Raw genomic sequence first — 15,153 nt, 5'->3', positions numbered from 1 at the left:
TTCTGATCCTATGGCTTCCTCGTCTTCCAATGTTACCTCTTATATTTTTTCTAACCTCACTCCTTTGGTTTCCCTCAAACTTGAGGGTCCCAACTACATTACATGGTCTTTTACAATCATTCCCATATTGAAAAGCCATGAATTAATGGGTATCGTTGATGGATCCGAACAGTGCCCATCCCAATTTCTTCCTCCTACTACTGATAAGGAAGAAGCTACTATGAATCTTGCTTATTCCCTTTAAGTTAAGAATGATCAATTTATTCTTAGTTGGCTAAACATTAATCTTGCTGAGAATGTTTTATCCACCATTTATGGCCTATAGACCTCTCACCAAGTCTGGAAGTTTCTGGCCACCAAGTTTGCATCTCCATCCCGCACCAGGATTGCCCAGCTTCGTTGCTAGCTACAAACTCTCCAACGAGGCTCCAAATCCTGTGCAGAATATGTGAACTTTGCCAAGCTTTTGGCTCACCAACTTGCTACGGTTGGCAAGGCTATTGATGATGACGAATTGATCACCTATATCCTTGGTGGTCTAAATCCGTCCTTCAATCCCTTTGTGATCTCTCTCTCACTTGCTACAAGAGACTATTCCCTCACTGTTGAAGATTTCCTCACTGAGCTCCTATCCATTGAGCAACTCATTGAGAATCAACACCAATCCATTGGTACCGATTCCTCTGTTGCCTTGTTGTCTCACAAGCCTTCCTCCCATTCATTTCCTAGGAAGCCTTGACCTCCTCCACGCAACAACAACACTGCCCGTTGTTTCCGTGCACCGGCCCAGACTCCTCCATGGGCCCCTGCACCACGATGCTTTCCCCCTAGCAATCCAGGCACTCAGCAGTCCTCTTCCCCTTTCCAGTACTCTCCCTGCCAAATATGTGGTAAAACGAGTCACCGTGCCCTGAATTGTTTTCACCGGATGGATTACGCCTTCCAAGGACGCCACCTCCTGCTCAACTTGCTGCCATGGTTGCTTAGAATTCTGTTCAACCCTAGGACTCCACCTGGTATGCAGACAGCGGTGCTAACCATCACTTGACCCTTGCACTGGAAAATCTCCACCTCCATGAACCTTACACCAGTTCCGACACCATTGCGGTTGGCAATGGCTCAGGTTTGCAAATCACCAACACTGGTTCTTTAACCTTAACTACTCCTAATGCAAACTTACACGACTCGTGTTTTTCATTGTCCTCAAGCTTTAGCAAACCTTTTATCTATAAATAAATTCTGCAAGGATAATCACTGTTTTTTTTTTTATACTAACCGACACTCACTACTTTATTAAGGACAAACTGATGGGCCTAACCCTCCTGGAGGGCAAGAGTGAAGGAGGCCTATACCCGATCAACACATCAAAGGTGGTTCTCCCCAAAACTCGGCTGCTTAGTGCCCTGCTTAGTGTTAAGACCTCTGTTGATGTGTGGCATTCTTGCTTTGGCTACCCCTCCTCATCTATTGTTTGTGATCTTTTGAATAAACACCACTTACCCTTCACTGGGTCTCTATCCAAAAAAGAAGTGTGTGAACCTTGTCAATCAGCTAAAAGTAAACAACTCCCCTTCCCCTCCTCCACCGGTGTATCCACTGCACCCGTACAATTAATTCAAACTGATGTATGGTGCTCTTCGGTTGCATCTTTGAGTGGTTTTCGCTACTATGTTGTATTTATTGATGATTTCTCTCGTTACTCTTGGTTATATCCTCTCTTTCTCAAATCTGATGTTTATACTGCTTTCCAGAAGTTTAAGTATTTAGTTGAAAATCAGTTTTCTACTCATATTAAACAGTTGCAGTCTGATGGTGGTGGTGAGTTCCTTTCCAAGCAATTCACTTCATTTTTAGAATCTCATGGTATTTTTCATCGCATTAGCTGCCCCTACATGGCTTAACAAAACGGTCTCGCTGAACGCAAGCATCGCCATGTTGTGGAAATGGGGCTCTCCTTGCTTGCCCATTCGGGCCTTCCTCAAACATATTGGGTAGAATCTCTCCTTATTGCAGCCTTTTTAATTAATCAGCTGCCTACCCCCTTACTGCAGCATTGCTCTCCTTATTTTATGTTGTTTCAACAATCTCCTGATTACTCTTTACTTTCAATCTTTTGGTTGCTCATGTTTTCCTCCTTTATGTCCTTATGCTTCTAATAAGCTCATGTTTTGCAGCAAAATGTGTATCTTCTTAGGCTACGGCATGCACTTCAAGGGGTATCGATGTTTAGACCCTCTCTCCAACAAGGTTTTCATCATTAGACATGTTATCTTTGATGAATCCACATTTCTAGCCAAGCTTGTCAATCCTATTCCCCCTGCTGCTCCTTCCCCTGCCCTCAGCCCTCTCCTAATTCCATCCGAAGCCATTCCCCCAGCTCTTCAAACTAGCCTTACTTCCTCACCTCCTGCTCCTCATACTTCCTCCACAGAGCACCTTCCTGCTCCTTCTTCCCCCACAGAAAGCATCCGCACTTCCCCCAGTCCCTCTCCCACGTCCCCGATTGTCACTGCCTCCTCAATAGACACTCCTGCCTCTTCTTCCCCCACCACTAGCCTCTCCACTTCCACCACACTCCTAGTTGCCTCTCCAGCACCCGTATCCCCTGCCTTACCCTCCCTTCATCTTTCCCTTGCACCTTATACTATGGTCACCCCCCTTGAACCCACTTGCTACACCCAAGCTGCCTCGTCCCCTAAATGGAGGGCTGTCATGGGCCTTGAATTTGATGCACTTCTTGCAAACGGTACCTGGACTCTTTGCTCCCGCCCCCAGCATCAACACATTGTTCACAACAAATGGGTCTACAAGGTTAAACGTAAATAGGACGGCACTGTCGAGCGGTTCAAAGCCCGCCTGGTTGCCAAAGGCTTCGATCAGCGAAGTGGTGTTGGCTTTACCGAAACCTTCAGCCTCGTTATCAAGTCCACTACCATCCGTGTGGTGCTCGCTATTGCAATTCACTTCAACTGGAGCATTTGTCAACTAGATGTCTCAAATGCCTTCCTCCACGACCACTTAACCGAAGCTGTCTTCATGGAGCAGCCCCGCAGCTTTGTTGATCCTACTCACCCTAACCATGTTTGTCGATTGCATAAAGTCATCTATGGCCTCAAACAAGCCCTAAGGGCCTGGTTCACCCGCCTTTCTCAAGCTATTTTTGAATTGGTTTTCACTCCTCTGCTGTTGACACCTCCCTCTTTATCTATTTTCATGCTAATGTCAGTCTTTATCTTCTGGTGTATGTAGATGATATATTAATCACAGGAACCGACTCCACTGCATTGCACTCCATCATCACTCAACTGCAATAAGTTTTTGCTATGAAGGATCTTGGCGATCTTGGTTTCTTCCTCAGCATGCAGGCACATCGCGATTCCCATGGCATTCACATTCGGTAGTCCAAGTACATCATTGACCTCCTCCATAAATCTTCCATGGCTGGTGCTAAACCTTATGCTGCTCCAATTGTCTTTGGCTCCAAACTCTCTGCATCCGACGGTGATCCCCTGCCCGATTTGGATATTGCCACTTATTGCCAAGTTGTGGGAGCCTTGCAATATTGCACCATCACATGGCCGGACATCGCCTATTCTGTCACTCAATTATGCCAGTTCATGCATTCCTCTACCTCCGCCCACTGGGCCGCTGCCAAGCGGGTGTTGTGCTACCTCAAAGGCAGTGTTGATCACATTCTCCTCTTCAGCAAAGGCTCCCTTACCTTTGAAGCCTACTGTGACTCCGATTGGGCCGGCAATCCTGACGGCCGACGCGCTTACCCCCAAAGTTCAAAAACTTTTCAATTTAGTGCATCGAACTTAAAAAATTTGCAATCTCACAAGTTAAATCCTAACGAATGAGTAAGAAAATTCTAAAATACCCTCATTTTATTTAATTTTTTTTTTTAAATTGTAATTTAAGAATAATTTTATAAAGTTTATAAGCGTATAAGGGTCATTTTACCTTTTGACAATTTGATTTAACCACAAATCCAAATGGGATGAGCATGATTGCAAAAAATTGAAAGTTAGATACACTAGATTGAAATTTTTTTAACTTTGAAGAGAGAGATTGCAAAATTAATAAAAGTTCAAGGGTAAAGTACGGTTTTTCTTTTTCCTTTTTTTTTTTTTCTTTTTTTCTTTTTTTTTTTTTTTCTTCTCTTCTTCTATATATTCAATCTTCTTTTTATAGTCCCCAAGGGGTAGCTCAATCGGCTGGAGACCACGCCTCATAAAACGAAGGTCATTAGTTCGAATCCCCATTCTCTCTCTTGTGTGGACATGTCAAAAAAAAAAAAAAAAGGTCTTCTTTTTATAACAGAAAATAAAAAGATTCAAAAAGGGAATCCAAAAATGGATAATTCCGTAACTAATGCTAACAATAATATTCTAATGGCGGATACTAGGAGTAGTTGTACAAAAGTTATTGGGAAATATTAGATTTACTACATGGTGTGTGGGGTCCCACCCTCATGTGAGGGGGTGTTGTGCCCATGTAGTGCAGTAATCAAAGGGAAATGATTCCTACACTCATTTCTCACAACAGCCCCACAACAAGTTGACGTTGCTGGTAATATTTTATTATTTTTTTTGTTTTGTTTTGTTTTCTTTTTGTAAAAAAGTAATAAAATATTACCAGCCACGTCAGCTTGTTGTGGGGTTGTTGTGAGAAATGAGTGTAGGGATCATTTCTCGTAATCAAATCCCAAAGTGATTAGAGTAGTATAAAAGTTGTTAGAGTAGTTGTACAAAAGTTGTGTAAGAAACATTACTCAGATACTAAAAACTTAAGAGAAAAAAAAAAAAAAAAAAAAAAAAACAATTAAATCACCTAAGGAGGAAAACATTACAAAATCTTAAATCTTGAAGGCAATCAAATAAACTAAATATGAAAAATTAAAATGAACGGTAAAGTCCTAATCTAAAACAGAAAATCAATAAAATTGATTTTGTTAACCAAGTATGGATGACACCCAGCTGGGGATCATTTTAGAATCTCTTAATTGTCTATATAGTAGCACAAAAGGTTAATAAGGCATTTGTTTTTTATTTTATTTTTCTTAATTAGGCTCAAATCTAATAACCCTTTGAAATATCCAGTGGTTGATTGGCCCGTTAATTCATAGCTTGATGCAATAAATTAACATAATCCAAGCCTGAAAAACGAAGTGACTTTTGCTATAAATACATCTTTTTTCCCATTGTATTTGGCATAATTAGGGAGAAGAAGTATGGCCAAAATCATAATATCCCTTTTTATCTTTGTTATCCTCTTCACCTCCGCCTTTCCTGTGAACGGAGGCAAGTAGTTTCAATTTTCTTTGTTATGCCCATAATTAGCATCCTAACTTCGAATTTGTCGAGCCAAAATCGAATCATTATTGATTGGGCATGTTATATAAAGTTATAATACAAGTTGAATGATTAAATTAAATTTTTTCTATCGGCGTAAACTTTTGATACAACTAGTGATTTAATATGATACCAGAAAAAAGGTCTTGAGTTCAAACTCTGTCTTCGTAATGAGATTTGATTCATGCACTACATTATCACAACAAGTGCACAACAACCCCTCACATGAGGGTGGACCCCACACACTGGGTCCCAGTGTATGGGGTCCACCCTCATGTGAGGGGTTGTTGTGCACTTGTTGTGATGGTGTTGTAAATCTAACATTTTTCAATCTTTTACTAACAGATGGGTACTAAGATGATATGGAGTTTATTCATTGGTACTCATATCATCTTGGTACCCATCTCTTGGTAAAAAATTTGATCTTTTTCTTTCTTTCTTTCTGTGTCTAATGGGCTTCAAAACTTTCTCGTATTGTATAATTAGGTGGACTTGATGATTCTAAAGTAAGCAGACGATTCAAGGGAACGTGCAGGAAGGGGCCGGGGATTGACAACATCAGGTGTATGGCTTTTTGCATATTGGAGGGCGCACCGAGAGGGGAATGCATCAATAGGAAGTGTCGCTGCTTCTACCAGCCATCTGAAGAGCCTAAAGAGCCTCAAAAGCCCGGCCAAGAGGCCGAGGAATATTCAAGGCTGGTAGCCAGAGAGATATACAATGAGATTTTAAGAGAAAAAAAAGAATAATAGCTAAAGTAGATGTTGAACGTATATGCACACTGGGCTCAAACCTCATTTTAATAAATGTAAGGTATTGAAATATATAAAAGAAATAGAATTTAAACTCAAGACCTCGGCTAAATTTAGTCCTTAAGTTTTCTTGTCATCATATATTTAATAGAAATTCATTCATAAAAAATAAAAATAAAAAACGAGATATTTCTGCCAAAAAGAATCTGAGAAAGTAGCTGAAAAAGGTGGTTGCTAGAAGGTTGGAGGTGTTTCTTAGTAAACGTCTAAATGATCAGATTCCAGTCCACAAATTCAGACTTTTTTGCTCGCCAAATCAGCCACAAAACTTGCGTACATGTGAAAAGGAATGCGGTGGTCCTTGGAAGTGGGTGATTTCTGGCCTACATTTGGGCTTCCAAATTGCATATTTGCATATCAGAATTCAACCTAATTAGTGTTCGGACGATGTCGGAGGTATTACCGCTTTTATTATAACTTTTTTTTTTTTTTTTTTTAGTGACGGTCTATATTTGTGAAAATGAGTGCTACATGATAGTTTATATGTTAATGATCGAGATATTAAGTGTCACATGTACTACTATGTTAGTTTATAAATATGATAAGTGTCATATAAACTGTCACATAATAGTTTATATTTTATTAAATAATATAGTAAACGTCACGTCAATTTGTAAATGACTTATAATAAAAGGTATAATACTATAACAATCTTCTTTAGAAAACTCGTCATGCAAAATTCTTCTTAAAAAATTGTAATCATCTTCAATTTTTCTGTTTTTCCATGGTAAGATCAGACACTTTTTTTTTGTTTTTTTTTTTTTTGAACATCAAATTTAGTGGTTTTGCTTACGTGGCTTTTTAATGATGTGGTGATGACATGGTAACGTGAAAAGGCTGATTGTGTAATGTTTATACGTGTCGCAATACTATTAGGTATAATGTGCTACTTTGTTAAAAAAAAAAGGATAAATACCTAATTGTTCTATGTGGTTTACAAACTTTATTTTTTGCCCCATGAGTTTTTATTTTTATCATAGGAGATACATGTGCTATGAGAAAAAACGAAAATAGTACCTCCGTTCATTTTTCCGTCCGAAACTAACGTCTCGTCATGTTATCCTACACGTGTCGGCATACCTGTGCGAAACCTTTTCTCAAAGCCATGTCAGCGCTGACGTGTCTACTATATATTAATTTTATTTTAAGGACTTTAAAAAATAAAAATAAAAATAAAAATTCTAGTAGTGGCTCAGCCACCCCCGTTTTGACTAAGGGGGTGGCTTAGGCCAGTTTTGGAGGTGGTCAAACCATCCCCATGTTATCATACATGCAATTTTAAAATGACTAACCGATCACACACTTTAAAAATGCATATAAAAATCATGTACGTAAGGATAGATGTCAATTTAATAGACAGAGAGAAATTTTCAACAATCCAATTTGAAGGAAACTTTGTCCAAAATTCTTGATTTGTTCCAATTAGCCTCTGATCTTTGGGTTTTATGTTTCATTAGGTAGCAAAGAATGGTGGGGAATGCAGCATCTGTAAACAAAAACATCAGTCATCCAATCCACGCAGGCAGAAAATATCTAATGAACTCAGCCAGTAGACAATTTACAAGCAACTGGAATTATTGCTGCATTCAACTATATATAAGATTACAACAAAAAATTGAAAATGAAGAATATAGTAAAGCTTCTCTCCCTCTCCAACGAATTCAAAGAAAAGGAAAAAAAAAAAAAAAAATCGTAAAAATCACCCATTTAACGTGTCTAAGTACATTTCTATTTTCTATTCACAGCCTTGCGTTTCATATCCGTTGGAGCCGGCTGCCTCCCATTCCGCTGCAGACCATTTGGTAGTTTCCTTGAAGGTGAAGGGCCTAGAGAAGCATTGGCATTCTTGCTGCAAAAGTTAACCATAACTTGTCAAAAAACGCATGCTAAATTGGTTAAAATGGAGTATGTAGAGTATATGGCAACAGAAGATCAACTTTAGATTACCTTAGTTCTGGGCTCTTTGCTGACTTTGGATTGGTTTTCCTGGTTTTTGCCCCTAGTCCATTGGCCATGCCAGTTAGTTTTGTATGATTGAATTGCCAAAGCAAATCTGGCTCCGAAGAATCGCTGGTGGCAGCATCAAGATCATCCGTTTCATCAGTACTAGCAATGTTAAACTGGTTGCTTCCCATAAACATATTATAGGATTGATCTTGGTAAATTTTAGAGGAGTCTGGGAGATATTTCTGGTAAAATACATCAGCCAAGTCCCCATTATCCGCTGTCCAACTTCCTAAAGGGTTCTCAACTCTGCTTACATCATGCTTGTTTACCATGACCTTATCAACCCACTCGCCGGAGCCCATTTCTCTCTCATCCTCCCCGTAATTCTGGCCATGACTCTTCACCGGAGGCCAGGGAGGTGAATTTGCTAATAGCTCGTCAAGATCAAAACTTTGCGTCTTTCGCCTCAGGGCAGAATTGCTATGGAGCTGCAGAATAATTTCATCTAATTTCATGTTTAAGTTCACAAAACTAAAGCAACTGAACAATTTTTTATAAGGATACAGAGCAAGATACAAATCTGCCAGCATATACATGGGGATAAATCCTTCTATCCTACTCTGATGTACTCACTCTTTCACCTCAAGGCAGAATTGCTATGGAGCTGCAGAATAATTTCATCTAATTTCATGTTCAAGTTCACAAAACTAAAGCAACTGAACAATTTTATTTTAGGATACAGAACAAGATACAAATCTGCCAGTCTATACATGGTGATAAATCCTTATATCCTACTCTAATGCCCTCACACTAGCACTTTCCATTAAAAAACAAATCAAAAGTACAAAAACATATTCAGCTCTATATACATACTATCAGATAATGGAAGGTCAAAGATCTATGGAGTCATGATCAGGGGACATTGCTTACCTCTATATTGCCTACATCACCCATTGGTTGCCGGCAGCTATTGTGATCTCCCAAAAAACCCGAATCCGGCTTTTTAGATTGAAAAGGTGATATCTCACTAGCTTTCGTCCTGTATTTTCCAGAGCTTCCAGATATAGAATTTGGTGTGCTCTCCGGTTCCCCCTCTTTCCTTGCCAATGCAACTTTAAGACTGGCAATCTGAAGAAAAATTGAAAAGATATATGGAACACTAATACAGGACAAGGTTCTTAAAATTACAATTGAGGACAATTTAGGAGACAGAGAGAGTGTAAGAACCTGTTCTTTGAGCTCCTTGACATCTGTGCTATCTTTGTTTACTCTGGCAGCTCCAAGTTCAACGGTGGCAACTCTCTCTGCAAATTTAAGTGTACTGATTGTTTCTCCAACAGCATCAGGCTCAGGGCTGATATGAACAAACATCAGCGTTTTGGCCTGCCCTCCTAAAATTATAATTACAATCTCAAAATCAGAGTAATAATCTTTCAAGAAATAAGACCATAAAGAGAGAGAATATAGTTCCCCTCCACTCTGAGAAATGTTCTATTTTAACCTTACCAAGTGAATCTTGGAGCAGTTGTGTGAGTTTGCTATTTCTATATGGAACATGCGGATTCTTTTGGGCAAGGGAAGCTATCACATCACCCAAAGCTGACAGAGATTTGTTAATATGCTGTGCTTCTTTCAGTCTATCTCCTGTCACCTCAGATTTGTTTACCCTCTCACTTCCTGCCAGATCAACCAGATGCATACAGCCACGAAGAATAGTTCCAGAAGTCAAGTCTCTTCCTTGGATATGAACAGTCAAACAACTGCAAAATGACAAATCAAAAGAACAAAAAAAATCAGCCAAACTAAACAATATTGTCATAGAAGCATCCATAGATTTAAGTATATTGAGAATTATGGTCCTACCTATGAGAGCGGCTACTACGGTCATTTAGGGCTGTTGCACCTACTGCACGATTCCTTTGTCCAAGGTTCATCAGATCAATAACATCAGACGTTGATGACACTGGTACAAGGTTTGCATCTGGTACACTAAGTCCACTATGAGAACTATTACGAATTTCTAATGTATCAACAATTAAGGAAAGCCTTTTGATGGGAGGGGATTCTTAGCCACATTTGAAAAATCAAGGTATATTGAACTACAATAACAATAAGTTCAAAAAAGAATGATATTCAGAGCCTTCAGCCTACTATGGCCATCTTGAGAAGTTGAATTAATTCATCATGATCTAGTTACATAACCATGTCAGTAACAAAACCAAAATAACTTTCAAAGGATATCTTTTGTTAGTTCCATCAGTGATAAGGAGGTCCCTAACTTGCTCATTATAGATCTCAATCATCTGAACAGAAACATCATAGCAGAAAGTGTCCTTTCTTTGATTTGCTATATGAAACAAATCGCCCAAAGCCCGATAATTTACTCCTTGGCTTTTCTCTGTAAGCTCTCTGGGCCCAGACTAGAGACGTAAGCAACAAAAGTTAGCCACATTTGCATAGTTTGACAAACAAACATCAATGCACATATTATATCATATCCTCAGAAATAAATCTTATTGCACCCTACCATGGTATATGTTTTTCCAGATCCCGTTTGACCATATGCAAATATGCAAACATTGAAACCATCAAGAACAGACCGAATCAAAGGCTGCATATCAGAGAAGACCTCCGCTGCAATACATTTGGAGATAAAAGTGTAAATGTAATGTCAATATCTGAGTATCTGAAAAGTATCTGTATGAAAACCAACCTTGAGATGCAGATGGCCCAAAGACCTTGTTGAAGCTAAAAGGCCTCTGGCCTTTTCCATGCTTCGATGGAGTACTGATAGTGATACTTCCATCTTCTATATAATCCACGGTGCTGAAATGATTTGATTGCCCAGACAAGAAAGGTCTCACTCGACAGTAAACCCTAATGCTTCCTGATCAAAAAAAAAAAAAAAAAACTATTTAAGCCCATTCTGAATACTTAAGCTTGAGGAAGTCAGTGATTTTCCTTCTTCCTTTATACCAAGCAGGAAAACAGTGAAATTATTACCCTTGAGATCTTGCACTTGATTGTATAGCTTGCGATTTTCCTCAAGAACTCTATGATACCCAGAAGCAGCATGAGCTATGCCATGAATGTGCATACCTACAAAGAAACAAACAAATTCAAATAAAACAAAATGCCTTTTTTTCCCTTCTCAAACAAACCTCCAGAAAGAACAGAAACGAAATAGAAAGAACCCAATAAACAAAGAACAATTTCTTCCTGAATCCTACCCAGATTGTGGAACTCCTCGTGAAACTTCATTTGCATAAACTGCATACCGGCTTTTGTAGCGTGAAGAGTATGCTTTAGTTCCTATAGAAATGTAAGATTAACCTTACTGCACTAAGCAGTCAAAGAAACAGAAAAAAGGAAATGGAGGATATGCCAGTACTGTTCATACTTGAATATCTCCTTGTTGTTGATCGAAGGCCATTTTCTGTTTCAGGAGTTGACTTTTTGATTTCTCGTCAGAAATGTAGGTTTTTGGGACAAATTCCTCTTTCTTTATCACTTTCTCATTTTTGGCTTCAGTCTGAAATATTACAGCAACAAAAAAGAAAATGTCAGAAATCCAAGTTATATTCAAATCATAGGCTATGACATTGAAGACGTGCTTTTTCTAGTGATTCACCAGTGTATATTAACTGTTAGGTACCTGTTCAGACGGTAAAGAACAACAAATTACCTTTTTATCAACAGAAGTAAATTTCAACAGCGATTTGTTGCCATGAGAAACAGCCATATCTTTTGGAGTTGTTTTCATCTAAGGGTTACAAATAAATGAATAAATAACGAGTCAGATGTGTCAATTAAGTTAAAAGGAAAAGTAGAGGGAAAAAAAAACTTGGTTAGGATCCAAGAGAACATGTTTACTGATTTGGAATGTGCATCAATTCCTAGTCCTAGGCTGAATGTCAAAAGCACATGCAAATGCATATTTGGTCACCTAATCCATATTGAAAAAGGAGCTCTCTGCCCAAATTGCTTCCTTCTGCTGAAAAAAAAAACGATAGTTTTGAATAACCAAAGCTAACATACCTGCTCAAATTGGCTTGAAATGCGATGCTCAAACTCCTCCACAACCTTACTTAGCACAGATTCAACCAACTGTTTCATGCAGAGGAGCAATATTAACTCACAAATAAGTAGTAGCAATAGTATTTGTAATGGGATAACTAACAAGTTGAAAAGGGCAATCGGCTTTATCAAGGCTCAGTACAAATATTTTTCAAGTAGTAAATTGAATGGAACATATACAATGTAGAAAATTACTAAAAACGTTCATAGTTTCATGTCCTTGCACACTGATATACATGAGGGTAGTAGGCCCAGCTTGATCAGCAAATTATTCTTAGCTAAGTTCACCAATTTAACAGTAGTTTGTACATTTTAATCCTTACCATCGGAACTTCTTCAGGCTTCTTATCTAATAGAACCGCACGAACAAGCATACTCAAGGAACCATTAGTAGGCTGCAAGTAACAATACAACAAAATTCAAGCTTCTTCAGTCAATTTGACAAAGCAAATATATAAACATGTCTAAAAAGAAAAGTTAAGCTTACCAACCATTTTATTAAACTCAATGTCGGAGGACAGCACATTCAAAGATTTTTCACTCGTTGAGGAGCTCCTTGCCAAGGAATTCGTGAAGGGCTCCAAATTTTTCCTCACGAAAGATTTCGCTGTCACAGTTGGCTTCACATTTCCACCAAATTTCCATACCCCATTTCCCCCGGTCTGTTTCCATTCACTGTAGGACTTGAGCGCCAGAACACAATTTACAACCCTTCCAGATTTCCCTCCCTGAAATTTAACAAATTTATTTTAAATTACTCTACAAATTTCAATTTTTAAACCATTGTTGTTCGATCCTCAGCATCTGATGTATGTGAAAAATAGGCAAAAAGTAACAGAAATTTCTATGTTAATGAATAACAAAGTTACTAAATTCCCTAATTCTTTGTATCTCACTACGTTCATTTAAAAATTATGGTTATTTTAACACCTCCGCCGTGAAATTATCCTAAGAAATCTTGAGAATCCTGATTCCTGAATACATACTTGTTCCAGATCAGACGCCTCAAAAGTAGGAATTCCCATTTCCTGCACAGCCACCAGGAAATTCCTCACATTCTCAAAGTACTGAAATGCGGACAATGCGGCCCCATCAGGAACCAGAGCAGAATCACATGGACTTTCCACCACCTGAAAACAAATCAAACTACTGCTTAAACATCCCAAATTCAAAAAAAAAAGACACAGAATCGAAATGAAGATGAGGATGAGGAAAAGGCTAACCTTGGGCACAGCTCCAGAGTGAACCTTGTTGAGCACATTGCAGAGAATGATCCCACTTCTCAATCCCAGCCTGAACTCCTCCTCCGAAGGCTCTTCCGGTAAATCCTTCGCCCCCACTACTCCCACCATCTTCCTCAGCCACCCCGCCGCTTCGCTCCTCCTCGACGCTATCAGTCACCAAAACAAAACAACCCCCATCAATCACTCTCTCCCATTCATTCACCATAACTAACACAAACTTACTGTTTTTTCCCTGATTGGATGCTGAGAAAATGAAACAAGAAACGAAAAACAAAAAACAAAAAATACCGGCTTCCTCAGCTTTTCTAGACTCGAGATCAAGACCTCTGACGCGACTCCCGTGCTGTTGGAGCACGTCCTCCACCACCTCCGCCACCGAGAACGACAATGCCCCCTCCGACGTCGACGCCATCGAACTCATCAGAATCTATTTCGCTTAGCTCAAACAAAACTCAGTAGCATTAACTATATGATACGATATGATCTTCGAAGATGAAGAAGTAGAAGATCTGGAGGAGTTGTGGTTGGTTTATTTCTTTGATGATGAGATATGATGCTTGTTGTTGGTGGTGTTTGTTTGAGGTTTCTTTGTTACCAATTCATCACATACACAGCGAGAGTCACATTCTCCATGACCTTTTGCTTTCTCTTTCTCTCTTTCCTTTTCTCTCCAAAAGTGGGTGCTTTCACTCACTGCTCTTTTGCTTTATACTCTCTCTTTCTCCAAAGCTACTCTCCCGAACCTCTCCCCGAGCCTCCCCAGCTTCAAAATCCCAAACTGTTTTTTTTTTTTCTGTATCCCCGGTTGCGTTGATGGCACGTGTATGATACGCGCCACAAAGAGTAAGGAGTCAAAACTGAGCAGTTAAAACTGATTGGACTGTGATATTTTACGCGAATTTAAGGGTGCGTGGGATTTCCAGATTGATATTTGTTGGGCATCAATGTAAGATGGGTTTGCGCATAATATGGGCTTTGACCCGATCCAATTGGCTAGATTCGGTCAATTCTTCTCCTTGAACCTAACCAAGACCCCCCCCCCAAAAAAAAACCCACAATATAATGATTTGAATGAGTCGATGATTTTAAACTCTTTAGCACATAATTATCACATGTATTTTAAAAATATATCGGAAAAATTACATGTTTTAAAGACAGATGTCAGTTTAATAGACTAAATTAAATTTATTTATTTATTTATTTTTTAACTTAATTTTGAATGAAAACTTTTTCCTTAAATAAATGTAGCAAAAAAAATGAATAATGATAGCCTCTTCAACTAAAAAGAAAGGTTAAAGTATATTATGTTAGTAACAAGACATAGGATTAGTGTTGGTCCAATAGAGATGGATACATGAAGTTGGATTTTTTTTCATATATGCTAGATGACAATTCCAACAAGTAGCATTAATTCAATATTTACAACTCTTTTGTCCCCTTTGATCAATTCTCTCCTTGAAGGTTCTTTGCTTTTTGTTCTTTCTTTTTCTTTTTCTTTTTTCTTTTTTGGTGCCAAGTATTTTTATATGAATTGACTGAGGATAAAACTCGACATTTTTTTGGGAGATTATTGTGTTTGGATGGGATATTTTGAGGTGAATTTTTATTCAAAGTAGCAAATGAAAAATTATCATGGGGATGAAGTCATTTTACAAATTACAACAATATTATCGTTCTCATATTAATCTTTATTTTCTTCGTAATCATTGTTACTATTAC

At 38.6% G+C, this 15,153-nt stretch overlaps 1 protein-coding gene, 1 long non-coding RNA gene and 1 pseudogene across 3 annotated transcripts; 2 read left to right on the top strand and 1 right to left on the bottom strand.

Moving 5' to 3' along the window:
* Positions 1-496: 496 nt before the first annotated feature.
* On the top strand, positions 497-557 carry LOC133853097 (small nucleolar RNA Z247; annotated as a pseudogene).
* Positions 558-5,196: 4,639 nt separating this feature from the next.
* Positions 5,197-6,205, top strand: LOC133852426 (uncharacterized). Its single transcript, XR_009895935.1, has 2 exons — positions 5,197-5,307; positions 5,841-6,205. It is a non-coding gene; the product is annotated as an uncharacterized LOC133852426 (long non-coding RNA).
* A 1,518-nt stretch (positions 6,206-7,723) lies between these two features.
* On the bottom strand, positions 7,724-14,095 carry LOC133851663 (kinesin-like protein KIN-14I). 2 transcript variants are annotated; one of them, XM_062288184.1, is made up of 19 exons: positions 13,723-14,095; positions 13,414-13,580; positions 13,177-13,320; positions 12,682-12,918; positions 12,514-12,585; positions 12,152-12,220; positions 11,799-11,876; positions 11,514-11,645; positions 11,344-11,425; positions 11,117-11,212; positions 10,827-11,000; positions 10,641-10,747; positions 10,355-10,533; positions 9,977-10,138; positions 9,620-9,873; positions 9,341-9,504; positions 9,044-9,241; positions 8,114-8,601; positions 7,724-8,015 (listed from the first exon to the last, which is right to left on the bottom strand). In XM_062288184.1, the coding sequence occupies exons 1-19, from the start codon at positions 13,853-13,855 to the stop codon at positions 7,895-7,897; spliced, it is 3,057 nt and encodes a 1,018-aa protein (XP_062144168.1). In that variant the 5' UTR covers positions 13,856-14,095; the 3' UTR covers positions 7,724-7,894. The 2 variants fall into 2 exon arrangements, with proteins under 2 accessions (XP_062144168.1, XP_062144169.1); XM_062288185.1 differs by lacking the exons at positions 7,724-8,015; positions 8,114-8,601 and adding an exon at positions 8,651-8,777.
* Between the last annotated feature and the right edge of the window lie 1,058 nt (positions 14,096-15,153).

The sequence above is a fragment of the Alnus glutinosa genome, chromosome 12 (assembly GCF_958979055.1).
Source record: "Alnus glutinosa chromosome 12, dhAlnGlut1.1, whole genome shotgun sequence".
In the NCBI taxonomy this organism is placed as follows: domain Eukaryota; kingdom Viridiplantae; phylum Streptophyta; class Magnoliopsida; order Fagales; family Betulaceae; genus Alnus; species Alnus glutinosa.
The sequence above is the reverse complement of the archived record's forward strand: the minus strand, read 5'-3'. Positions and strand labels throughout refer to the sequence as shown.